General features: G+C 36.4%; 1 protein-coding gene across 7 annotated transcripts in view; it reads left to right on the forward strand.

Annotated features, from left to right (window-relative positions):
- Window positions 1–12,293, forward strand: part of LOC103472337 (uncharacterized) — a 43,232-nt gene that overhangs the window by 19,325 nt on the left and 11,614 nt on the right. For 6 of the 7 annotated variants that reach the window (XM_017307639.1, XM_017307636.1, XM_017307634.1 and 3 more), the window contains exons 6-28: window positions 1,149–1,285; window positions 1,366–1,482; window positions 2,174–2,231; window positions 2,309–2,356; window positions 4,294–4,362; window positions 4,532–4,668; window positions 5,320–5,433; window positions 5,518–5,575; window positions 6,204–6,272; window positions 6,415–6,473; window positions 6,592–6,660; window positions 6,744–6,765; window positions 6,847–6,873; window positions 7,311–7,376; window positions 7,460–7,599; window positions 7,966–8,079; window positions 8,181–8,241; window positions 8,333–8,377; window positions 8,470–8,523; window positions 9,389–9,534; window positions 11,625–11,729; window positions 11,813–11,861; window positions 11,951–12,031. In XM_017307639.1, coding sequence (XP_017163128.1) covers window positions 1,149–1,285; window positions 1,366–1,482; window positions 2,174–2,231; window positions 2,309–2,356; window positions 4,294–4,362; window positions 4,532–4,668; window positions 5,320–5,433; window positions 5,518–5,575; window positions 6,204–6,272; window positions 6,415–6,473; window positions 6,592–6,660; window positions 6,744–6,765; window positions 6,847–6,873; window positions 7,311–7,376; window positions 7,460–7,599; window positions 7,966–8,079; window positions 8,181–8,241; window positions 8,333–8,377; window positions 8,470–8,523; window positions 9,389–9,534; window positions 11,625–11,729; window positions 11,813–11,861; window positions 11,951–12,031 — 1,845 coding nt within the window. Of the gene's footprint in view, window positions 1–1,148; window positions 1,286–1,365; window positions 1,483–2,173; window positions 2,232–2,308; window positions 2,357–4,293; window positions 4,363–4,531; window positions 4,669–5,319; window positions 5,434–5,517; window positions 5,576–6,203; window positions 6,273–6,414; window positions 6,474–6,591; window positions 6,661–6,743; window positions 6,766–6,846; window positions 6,874–7,310; window positions 7,377–7,459; window positions 7,600–7,965; window positions 8,080–8,180; window positions 8,242–8,332; window positions 8,378–8,469; window positions 8,524–9,388; window positions 9,535–11,624; window positions 11,730–11,812; window positions 11,862–11,950; window positions 12,032–12,293 lie in introns of those variants that run through there. The other variant, XM_017307638.1, reaches the window with a different exon arrangement.

The raw sequence follows: 12,293 nt of genomic DNA on the forward strand, positions 1-12,293 counted from the left end.
TCTTAGAGCAAAATGGCTTCATAGTGGTTGGTGCTCTTTTCTTTACCACTTCATGAGAATCTGATTTTGTCACCAAAATAATTCTGAGGCACCGAGTTTGACTAGTTTGTAATCAAGGTAAGAGAAAAACTTTTCTCATAGGGCCAGGGTCCCCCACCTCCTCTTAAAATATTAAAAAACATAATCCGAAAACTAGGTATTTTATTGACTTTGGATTTTTATCTGATATGAAAAGGAGTTTGATCTAAAGGGTTTAGGTCTGTAATAAAAAGTGAAAACAGAATAACATTAAAAGGTGGGATCAATAATTTTTCTTAGAATTGGGTCTTGACACCCATAGTATTGGAGAATTGAAAGGTGGCTATACTCTTAAATATATAAGTAATAGAAATAACGCACGGAGACGTTATTATTGCTGCTAGGCCATAGATGAGCCGGAGATTTATTACACTACCACGGATTCCTCATTACTTTCATCAGTTCAATACTCAAAAATCTTCCAAAGTCTCAACAAAAAAATCTCCTCGTATTCTTAACATCACCCTTTTTTATACGCTCTCATCTTCACTGGTGTGAGTTGGAAAGTTTCAATGGCGTTGCTGCCCTTGATTTGCGTAAAGATTTTGCCGTGTATTGGACGACCTTTCAAATATTTGAGACCTCATGAAGTCATCATCTGCTCCATTTCAGAACTGCTGAATAGGACAGTTTATCTCAAATTGTTGATCTTATCTGTCCAGACAGCCGTCCTTTCCAAGTCATTTTTTGGTTCCGTTTGCGCTTTGCACGCAAATGGAAGTTAAGGGAGTCAGGTCAGTTTGACCTAGAGAAGTGCCAAAATCCTTTCGCAAAAACAACTCCTTAAATAGTATTTCCGCTCTTACAGGAGCTCCTCCTGTTGTGGATTTTTATTCTTTCTCTTCTTGTTGTTCTTCTTCATGAAATTCCTAGTGAGTGTTTATTGTTGCAGAGTGAAGCAGAGCTTCTTTAAGCAGAGTGCACAGACAACATTTGGTTGTGCATAGGTCACAACCTCCTAGTTCCTGACTTCACGCTTTGTCTGGTTGCAGACTGTTTCGTGTATTTTTGGTTTACTAGGAGGTTTTATTTCAGTTGGGGGTAATTGTTGTGTTTCTATTTCCTTTCAGGCCTGTCTCTGATCACTCTGTGTTTCAGTCAAAAGCCTGATTTAAGTTTTTACCTCTGCCATGTTTGTAAGGATACATACACCATGGACACAATTTTATGCCACACATTTTCAGAATGCCACTGCTTTCACTACTTTGTAAGTATCAAACATCTTTAAATGACTATTTAAATGAAAATCTAGAGTGAGGTGTTAACCATATATATATATATTTCAAGGTATATACAAACCCAGATTATTTAAGTTTCTCCTGGAAACCCGACGTGGACATGGCGACCGTTATGGGGTGGAAGCTCAAAAGGGAAAGCAGAAAATCTGAGCTTCAAACCTTGCGGGTTGGTATTGTGATGCTGTAAATTGTCAATATAATAAATGGTACTGTCAAATACTTTCTGTTTTTCATCAACATTAAATCCACTGTGCAGGTGAAATTGGTTGCAATCTTTAAAAGAAACGCATCTTTTTCTGCCTTGGCGATTAATCGCATGTTACTTTTCTGTAGCACTAGATGTTGTCATTTGAAGTACGTTTAAGGGATGCCTTTTTGTCCATTTCTTAACGATGGTCAAAGAAGCAGTAGAAACTAATCAAATGATTTATAGTAAAGTTATACCATGGACACAGTTTAACTCGTACAGATCAGGACTGGTTGGTGTGACAAGCTAACTGTGATCAGCGACACTGAGGCAAAAAGAAAGGCGGAGCAGCAAAGCTAATAAAAAACCAAACCAAAAATACACAATTAGTTACAGGTGGTTCTCAATAAATGGCAGAATTAATGAAAAGTTAATCTATTTTAGTAACGTAGTTCACAAAGTGAAGATAATTGTATAAAGGAAATGCAGATAGATGTTTTCAATCCTTTATTGCTGTTATGTTTTTCTTCCTCCATTTCTCAAAGCTTCTTGGTCATTTTAAAATGTTTTTTGTTACTTTTAACCAAGTGAACCCAAAACAGATATTTGTTTGCAATTTGTAGATTGTTTTTAGGATCAATAATCTTTTTTTTTATATCTGTTTTTATAGTTATTGCATTTACCCCCGCCGCTCATTAAGAAGCTCATGTTATCAACCTACTCAGAAGGTATTATTTAATGATTTGTTCATTAAAAAAAATTTTTTTAAATGAAATAATTACTGTAATCTTGTGATTATTCCCAGTGATGCAAACCTTACGTGAAAATGACAAACTTCTTGAGAGGTTTGAAAGTGAGTATCCATTTTTCTAAATGTTCATTCAGAGCTTCATAAACTAAGACTGCCCCACATTTAACACCCATTACCTTTTCTTTTTGTAGGTTAAGTGAAACTCTGGCTTTTTATTTACTAATGACAGGAGCACCGAAGTGCTTTTACCGTGGTTAAACATTATTCTTAAACATTGTGCTTCATAATGGCCTTGGTGTAATCGCCTGGAATGTGTACACAGCACGCCACCAGACTTAAAAATACTGGATATGAGGGTATGGTTTGTGCTGCTATTGTGGCTTAACAAGCTTTAAACGATGACCTGAAAAAATAAATATAGTTGAATTAAAGAAAACACGGGTACAGAGTCTTGCAGAATGCAAATCTGCTACAACCTACTTGAGTTCGCACTCTTACTCTATAGGATACAAAATAGGTTGGCCGATAATCACCAGATGTCAATGTTTGTGTCATGGAATGACACAAACACCTGCATGTTGCTTGTTTAAAAAAAGTTTGTACTTTTCCAATGCAAGGCAGTAAGGCAGAAATATACAGCAGTTATTTCCTGCTTTGCATTTTCCCCCCCCGCCCACTCTGAAGGGTTTTCAAGCATAAACAGCCTGTTTAAGGTTATGAAACAACATCTCACAGCTTTAAGTCTGGATTTTACCACTTCAGAATCTCCATTTTGTAGTTTTGAACCATTTAGACTTGAACACAACCTTTGTAGAAATGTAATTAATCAGTTGATTGTTAAATTAGTAAGGGATGATTACTTTTTCACACAGGACCAGGCTGGTTCCTTTTCACATTTTTATTTGAAAATGGCTCTCTGTATATGCCCATCTTTACCTGACAGCTTTGTTTGACGCTATAAATAATTTCGATTCCACAAAAAACATGGGACTGGGAATTGACGTCCAGCATTTAATTTACTGTACAGCCACGTTGGGAGATTCATGTTTTTTCTTTTTTTTTTTCTTTTTTTAAGTGTTGTTTGGCATCTCAGCATGAAGAAAACATATCAACTAACCTGGCTAGCTCAGTTGGTAGAGTATGAGACTCTTAATCTCCGAGTCGTGGGTTCGGGTTCCACTTTGGGACGCCATTTTATTGGGGAATGAAAGGTGGCTAATAAGAAAATCAAATCATCACCGGACTCCGTTTATGTCTGCTTTGTTTGGGCCAAAGTTGGAAGCTTCTGGACGCTCCTGCATTACACAAATCGCATTCTCACTGAGAGCAGGGCGTATTTATACTCTGATATGTCCGTGTGTATGTAGCATTCTCAGTCAGCCTAGTTCCTTCCTGGAATCGTCCACAGCTGGGAGCTTTCAACATTTGGCTGGATGGATGATTACAACATTTCAGTGATTTTGTTAATCCACATCTCTCCAAATCTGAATTCCTTCCTGACTTCTAGGTCAGAATGACTCAGTACATTTGACACAGTGCTTTTCCTTTTGATAAAAACATACCTTACTGCAAAGCAGCCAAACAACATAATTATCAACTGTTGGAATAATTTTATTCCTCTACAACAAAAGCTCAACTTGTCATCAGTGCAGACAAACATAAAATATTGTTTGAAGCACAGAATAAATTTACAGGTTTTATAACTGAAATCATGAAATTGCATCCTGCTTTCATTATTTGAGAGAGGAACGAATGAGCTGGTGAGGTACTGTTGCATAATTTTGTTTCTCTTCAAAGGGTGTGTTACTCACCAAGAGGTGAGCGTTCCAACCTTGGAACCAAACAGTTTACATGTTTGCAACAACAAATCTTACTCAGCCAGCTAAACAGACATCTTGAAGGTGTATCAGTGACTAATTTAATAGGATGAGTTAAGAAACAAGACGATGTAGCCGTTCATTAACACACCTTTGGCTCTGGAAGATGTTGAGTGACTTTGGTTAGTCATGTTTGTTAATTTTGTTTTCTCTTCCTTCAAGCTGTGCACCAAAACAGGGTGACTCTTCAAGGTTACCACAGCAACCACAACAGACAGCATCCGCTTCTTGGTTTGTAAAAAAAAAAACTTAAGTCTAAACATGCCTTTTTAAATGTTAAGTTATTAGTTGACGGTTACAAATACACTTTCTATAGTTTTCAAGCTGGTTTTTAAAATTAAAATGCGTTTAGTGAAGCTGCAATTTTTATTTTATTTTATTTTTTTCCTTAATTGTGCAGGACTGCAGCACATTGTTGAATGCTTTACTTCTGAGCCAGAACCGAAGTACTACCTCTGCACACTGTGCCGGCTTGTGATTCCCAGCCACACGATCATCGGACATTTACTGAGCTCTGACCACGTACACTTGTATTTTGTAAGTTGAGATTTCTTTTTGCTTTTGGTGTTTCGTGGCAGTTAAATGTTTCAGAAAAGAAGATGCATTTTATAATCAAGAAATAATCTGAGTAAATACAACATATTTCCAAGTTTCCAAATAAATTAATCTCCTTAGGGAAATAAAACCATTTAAACCAACTTTTCTAAGTGTGGAAAAGGGATTTTGAGTAAAATTTTATTAGCATCGCCTGAAGTGGGCAAAACGATTTCCACACTGATGATCAACTTTGGAATAAAAGCACAGAAAGGCAAAAGGCATCCTAAACATTTATGCTACAAAGTAATTATAACATATACTGCTTTTGTCCTGCTTAAACTCATTTATCCTCGTCACTCAGACTATGTACTCAAGATAACCTATTACATTACGAGGCCTAATATTTGGTTTGGAGGACATTTCTAAACAAATGATGAAAGTGGACAATAAAAAAGATGATCTCCCAAAGGTGCTTGAGTTGTGTAGCTAAATATCAGAAAACTAAGAAAATGCAAGAATCACATGATTGTCTTTGGGAAGGTGTGGGATCACACCAACTGATTACATAACTTTCTTCAAATGAGAACATAACAAAATCAGTTTATAACCTGGAAAAGGGGAACTACTCACAAATCTGTTTTTCCTGCACAGAAAGCATGGTATCCCTCAACACTGACCTCAAACGAGTTGGACAGGAATAGTTTTCTGCTTGATTGTGCAAAGCAAGCTGAGAAAATTCATGCTGCTGAAAATGTTTCTGTGCAGGTTGGTGATGTTAAAAAGTTAAAAATAAAAAAATGATTAAAGCATGAATGCATCGAAAGTGACGTAAAAATGTATTCTTGCCAGCAAGTGGAGCTGCAGCCCGATGTCTTCAAGTCGGTGAATTTTGATTCCTATTCAGAAGGTTGGTATTCGATTTTAAGTCTTTGGTTCACTAAATTTACTTTATTCAGGGGTCAAAGCCATTTGAGGTAAAGGGACGTGCAGATCGCTTTTCAGATCAAACAAAAAAAGGGCTTCTATGCCTTTTGTGTATCATTCTTAAACCATAAATCATATTTTGAAAATCCATCCCTGGAGAATTCTGGATTTTTGTTTTTTCATAAAAATTCTAAATCCCTTTATATCTACCAGTTTTTTTTAGCCCAGAATTTATTGTTCATGAGTATATTTCATACTGAGATTAATATTAGAATAAAGTTGTCTGGTTTAACCACATGGGAACAAAGTTGAATTAGCTAAAGAGTTGAATAAGCAAACCTCACACGCCGTAACATTTAGATAATTTCCAGCAGTTGAGTTTGTAAGGTTTTACACAGTTTTGATCGCCATTAAATGCAGTTTAAATTAAAAATTAAATTAACCTGGAAAGTGAAGATTTGCCAGGACAGTGGGGGACGTAGGCGGACTTGGTCAGGACTCTTGTTTGCAAGTAGAGCTTGGAACCCTGTCATAACTGCTTGCAGCTGTACTTTAACATTAAGCTTAGTCGAGCAGTGAAACATGTTTTTTTTTTTTTATCTGTCTTTTAGCCTTGAAGAGTCTGGAATCCGTCACAAAGAGATGCTTAACTGTAAGCATTAAACCAGGCGATAAGATTGGTATGTGTGACATCAGCATGCACAAATCTGTGTAGTGATTGTGTGAAATTGTGAACTATTAGTTGATTTCAGCAAGTATTCATTATTTCCATAGTTTCTAGTTTTAAAAATGGTAAATTTGAATATATTTTCCCTTTGTTAGATCATCATCCAGCCTCTGCTCCTTCAACTAAGGAGGTCAAATGCATTTTGTACTGCCAGGTGATAAATTGTGATACAGGCATAACTTTAAATGTAGTCAAATCACAGTTTGAAACAAACACTGACATTTCCATCCCCATTTCCTGTTCTTCTGCATCTCTCTATAAAAACAAAAAAGAACTGCTGTACAAGTTTCTCCAATATGTTCAAGTACTTGGAGCATTTAACAAGCAAACAACACATAAGGGTAAGTAATTTTATCTCACCCCAAAATTCTTAACAAACAGGAGTCGTTATGGTTGATGGCCTAAAAGCTCTAATCTTCCACAGATAATGCAGGAAATTTCTCAAGGTAAAAAGCTCAATTTAGTCAAATATGAAATACGTGTTTTGTGTTTAATTAATGTTTTATTAACCGATGTTCTTTCCACAGATTTCACAGGACACTTTTATGACCGAGGTATGTTTACAGTCTCGATAATCAAAGATTTCATAATATGTATCTGATATTCAATAATAAAAAGTTCATTTTTCCTTTAAACATTTCTCTTAATCTTTTGTGTGGTAGCTCACATAAATGACATTTAATGAGAGCGGTTTTGGGGTCTGAGCATGAAGCTCAATGTTGTAAAGACTGTTCAGTCCTCTGGATCACTTGTCTAATTCTGATCCACCGTCCTCCATATTTATTATGGCTGCCTTTGAAAGTCTTCAATCAGGTTCGGAAGAGGCCGGTAGGAAATGAGAAACCATGTAAAACATGCAGGACACTGGGGACTTAGAAATGGTGAAAACACTGTAAAGATGGAATTGCGTTCTTAACTAAACCCAAAGATTGAGTTTTGCAAGCTGTAACATCAGACATCTGCTAATGTTTTTCTTCTTCCCTCCTGATAGGAAAGTTCTACGTGGACCTGTACACGTACATCAACGAGTCTTTAAAGACAAATGTGCCACCTGTCGGTAAGGTCACATGCACGTTTATGTTATATGTTATCCTTAGAAAATATCAACCTTTTTAAAATGTCTTTATTTTTGTGCTGCAGGAACATCTCTGGTTATGACGTGTCTCACCTCGGTTTCTAACGATGACCCATTTTATCTGTGCTTCGCCTGTCAGGATTGGTTTTGTCAGGCTGACATCCGGAACCATTTTGAATCCCGAAAGCATCTCATAAGCACTCAGGTTAACTTCTATTGTGATAAAGTTCTGTAATTTCTACATGTTTTTTTTTTTTTTTTTATGCATGTGTTTTTGCACCTTCATGTGATTCCACTTTAGGGTTCAGTTTTTAGTTGAATGCAACTGAAAACTATTTCTTATTGTTTAGGAAAGGAGCTTGAATAAAGACTTGTACTGTTAAAATGACATGTTTTTAAAATTTAATCTTAAACTTGGAAATCCAGTCGAGACACCATATAAAGTGAATAATCCTGTTTCTATTACAATAAGTGGAAAAACTTATGCCGTGTGCCTCATATTATTGGACGCAGCAGCTGTTTATTTCAGTAAAACATTTCATTTAACCACTGGCTTGTTTAATATTCTCAGTTGTATCAGAATCCCTGGCTGCTGCCTTTTGGCTGGGACGGAGACCTGGACGACGGGACCCTGAGGTGGACGGCATGGAAGGAGGAACAAAATGGAGCCCGGATCATCTTGAAGGTGACCTGCAAGTTTTTAACAATATGTTTATATCTGCAACTTACTCCTTCCTTTGGGTGTCTTTTTTTATCATAAATATGCTATATCTGTTGTATTTGTAGATTTTTGACGTTCCACACTCAGTATTTCAGTGGCTACTCACAGACACTCGCTACGAACAAGGTAAAAACTCTTTTCCTTAGTTTTGAATACTTCGGTATTTCTGGTGAAATAACGCGAAATTTACAAATCTCTGTTCTTGTTGTGACTACAGTATTTCGCAGCCTTCAAGTGCAGTATCGTGGTTTTATGCATAGAGGTTTGTAGAGTATAATGATAAAGAATCCAAAGTCAATTGAATCACTTATTGTTCTAATCTGGCGTACACATTTTTGTAAAATGCCCTTTCAGTACCACAGAGGAAGACATGCAGCAAACATAAAGGGAAGGAGTTTCCTCTGCTAGGTGAGTAGCCCGTTTGGCAGTCAACGAGCGAACAAAAGGTCCACGGTGTCCCCCTTTTCTAATTTTATCCACCTCATTTATCATTTAACGGAACAATGAGGCTGTGTTAATGAAATGCTGATATTTATTTTGGTATTTTTGATTGACCGTCTGCAAGTGCTCCTGAGGTGGGGACAGCTGCGAACGAGTAGCCAATGCGGGGTCTACTCTTTATTATGACGGCAGCTTTAACGGCTCACCGTTTTCCTGTTCCCCGTTTTCCTAAACAGGGAACATTTCTAGAGATGTTGCTAGTCAGTTTTTTTTTTAAAGATGGAAATAGTTGCTAAGTAAATATAGCAACAATGTTGCGAAGGCGGCAACGGCGCACAAATATCTTGGTCTGCTTCGCTTTACGACAGTACTGCTGCAAAGTGCAGCGCATGTGTCGTTTCGAGACAAGTCTGACTGTACTACTACAAAACGGTAGATAATGAATACTATTCGGGTTTAGAACGAATATACATGTATATCCGATACCGGATTCGGAGGAGACGCCCGATTCTAATCCGAACCCGACTATGTCTGAAACCACGTGATCAGGGTCGATTTCCAATCGCGTGGTCGGATCAGGACGTCACACATTCACGCGGAATAAAAATAAGAAAACGTGTAAAAAAAAAAAAAAAAAAAAAAGCAAAGCCTGGATAATTTAGGAGATCCATCAGATGAACTTTGAGGCAGATGGATAAAATTTAACAGAAACTCTTGGGGTTTATTTAGTTTATTTATTTGTTTGTTTATTTAGTAAACAAATAAATTTAGTAAATAAATAAAAGTACCTTATTTATTTAGTTTGTTTATTTATGTGTGTATTTATTTACAGGCCAAGAGTTCCTCGCTCTCCACAACGTGGCCTTAGCACCGAACGAGGAGGATGTAGGATGCCTGTGTTTGCTCTGTGAAAGGAGGCTGTGCAAAGAGGAAATCGAAGCTCACGTCTTCAGTCGGGAACACGTATCAAAGTTTCTGGTCAGTTTCCTTTTGTTTGTATGCTCACTTCTGCTGCTGTCTTCAGACTGTATATGTGAAACACAAGTAGGAAATTAAAACTGTGATGACAAGACAACAGCAGGAAGCTTAAAGTTAAATAAATGTGATATTATATTGACATTGATGTCAGAGCTGCACTTCTAGTCAGGGCCGTGCAGAGGCCACTACAGGGGCAGGTGCTCAACAACAAAAAAGGGCACATCTAACCACATTCTAGGACAAAATATTAACAAAGCCACACAACTTTCAGAGTTTAATAAACAATGATAAATTACAAAAATGTGACGTATACAAACAAAGCTAACGAACATCTCCATATATAGCATACAACTGCATATGTAAGATATTTTATTAGTAATTTCTTTCTGCAGGTCTATTTTGTTATAGGAAAGTATTGCAATATTCAAACCGGCAATTTAACAAGATATTAAAATTATAAACAAGGGCACAATGCAACCTTTTAGTGTTCTGTAATTTATAAAAAAGAGCTGCCTGTTAGCAAACAGGCCATTCAGGAAAGCAGAGCTGCATCAAACTTTAACGTGGAACTGCAGAAAAATGAAAAAAGAAAAAAAACAAAAGCAAATATTGAATTGTTAATTCATGCCACCATGAGAAAAGCCTGCTGAGTTTTGCTTAATAAAAACTTTATAAAAAATGTAAATTACACATTTTTGACTCATGAAGTTAACTTTTTTTTTTTTTGCAAAACAGACTTATTTGCGCTTGTCAGAAATATTTTCTTGCTATTCTAAGTTAGTTTGTGACTCAAAATTTTGCTTGTGATTCTCACATGATGTCTTAAGCAGGGCGTAAAATCAAAAGATTTCTGATGTGTGCAAATAAATGTTTATGTTGGTAAAAATGAGTTATTTAATTAAAAAAGTCTTTTAAACAAAACTTTTTCTTTTAAAGGAATTATTACAATTCCAAAAGTTTTAATTACAATTTTATTCTACTTAACTGAGGTTAGTTTTTTTTTTCCATTTGGGAAACAAATGTAACTTATTTAACTTAATTTATACTCTGCGAACCAGACCCTAAACTTAAAGTCTGGGTTGAGTTTTTTTGCCCTTCATTAATGACACACTTTTATTACATTCATTATATCTATCATGGTAATTCAGGGTGAGTTATTTTTAATTCTAAATGAATATCCTTGTTGGACTATTATTTAAGTGTTATTCTCCTTCAAGATACATTTACCTAATGCTGGAATAAATGAAATGTACATTATGCAGCAAAGGAAATTAGAAGATTGGACATATATTGATTATGGAGATGATCGATTTTGGATGGGCGATGTGCCCCGATTTCATAAGCAATACTGAAGAATGACTGATATCATTGAAGTTACAGGAGCTTTTTAGTTATCTTGCTTTGCTAGCAAAGTTGTTAGCTAGCAGCTAGCTAATAGCACAACAACAACAGCCTAATGTCTGTATGATAAAAATACTGAATCGATAGATAAGAACAGTTTTCCTCACCTGGMTGTCTCCTCCCGCTCAGTAGTTCTTCAGAGAAAGGCAGACGCAGARGCCTGTCRGTGTCTGTTGTATTTCATTACCTCTCTGCTTAAACCACGACTCCGAGCTGAAGCAGAAACGATACTTCGTTTTCCGTCATCTGACAAGTAGCAAGTCTACTCCACTTTATTCACCAAAAACGTCTTTTTTTAATTCACCAAAAACTGTTCTGTAATCTGGAACGTTCGCTACGTTGAGCTCCGCAGTTAGCCGCTAATTTTAGCACATGTTTTTATGTGTCAGAAGAGGGCTTAGGAAATAATAATACCAAAAAATAATAAATAAATAAAAATAAATAAATAAACTGACCAAAAGGGCACTTGGGGGCAAGGAGAAAAAAGGGCAGGTGCTCAACACCCCCAGATCCCCCCTCTGCACGTGCCTGCTTCTAGTTGTTAGATTGGCAAAGCTACATCTGAGTTTGTGTTTGTGTGGTTTCTGCCCTTTGTGTAGTCATATAGTTGGGACATATGACTTGATTGTTATGACAACAGCAAAATAATCATAGTCCATATTGTAATGTTGGTGTGTGTGTGTGTTTAGGACTGTTTTCATCCGGGCTCACTGACTTCCTGTGCTGTCGACGCTGAAACTCTTCTGGACTTGGCAAAGCAGGCAGCAGGGCTTCACCCTCTGTCTTGCATGCAGGTATTTCATAATTAAAATCTTATTTCTGGCCCATTCTCAAGTTGTAGCTATGTTTTTGATATTGATATCCTCTACTCTCTCAGAAAATTTCCTTGGACAAACCAATGTGGGATTCATGCAGTTACCAAGAAGGTGATCCTTTGGATTCTTATAAATATCAACCCTGGTGTCTTTAACTGGGTTGCTTTATTAACATTTTTTAAAATGTTTTTTTTTTATAGCAAAGATGTTCTTGACAAATGTAAAGCGGATAACGGATTATGAAAATCTTGTACCTCCAATAAACCCAATGCGGAAACTGGGTAAGTCGAGACAAAAATGTGCAACACTTTTTATTTTACACAAGGTTATCTACATGTAGTTAAAGCAATCAAACTTTCTCCAGCAGCAGACCTAGTTAAGCACTGGAACTGCTTACTGGGAAAGTCCTGTCAGACACTCGGGGAACAAATAAAATAATATTTTTAAAAATAAATTTAGAAATAATAAGTCTATAATCTATTCTATAAAAGAATCACATTTGTTTTCATTTTGTTTGTTGGAATACCGTTCTTTGGATCTTTA

This window comes from Poecilia reticulata, linkage group LG11 (genome assembly GCF_000633615.1).
Source record: "Poecilia reticulata strain Guanapo linkage group LG11, Guppy_female_1.0+MT, whole genome shotgun sequence".
Classification (NCBI taxonomy): domain Eukaryota; kingdom Metazoa; phylum Chordata; class Actinopteri; order Cyprinodontiformes; family Poeciliidae; genus Poecilia; species Poecilia reticulata.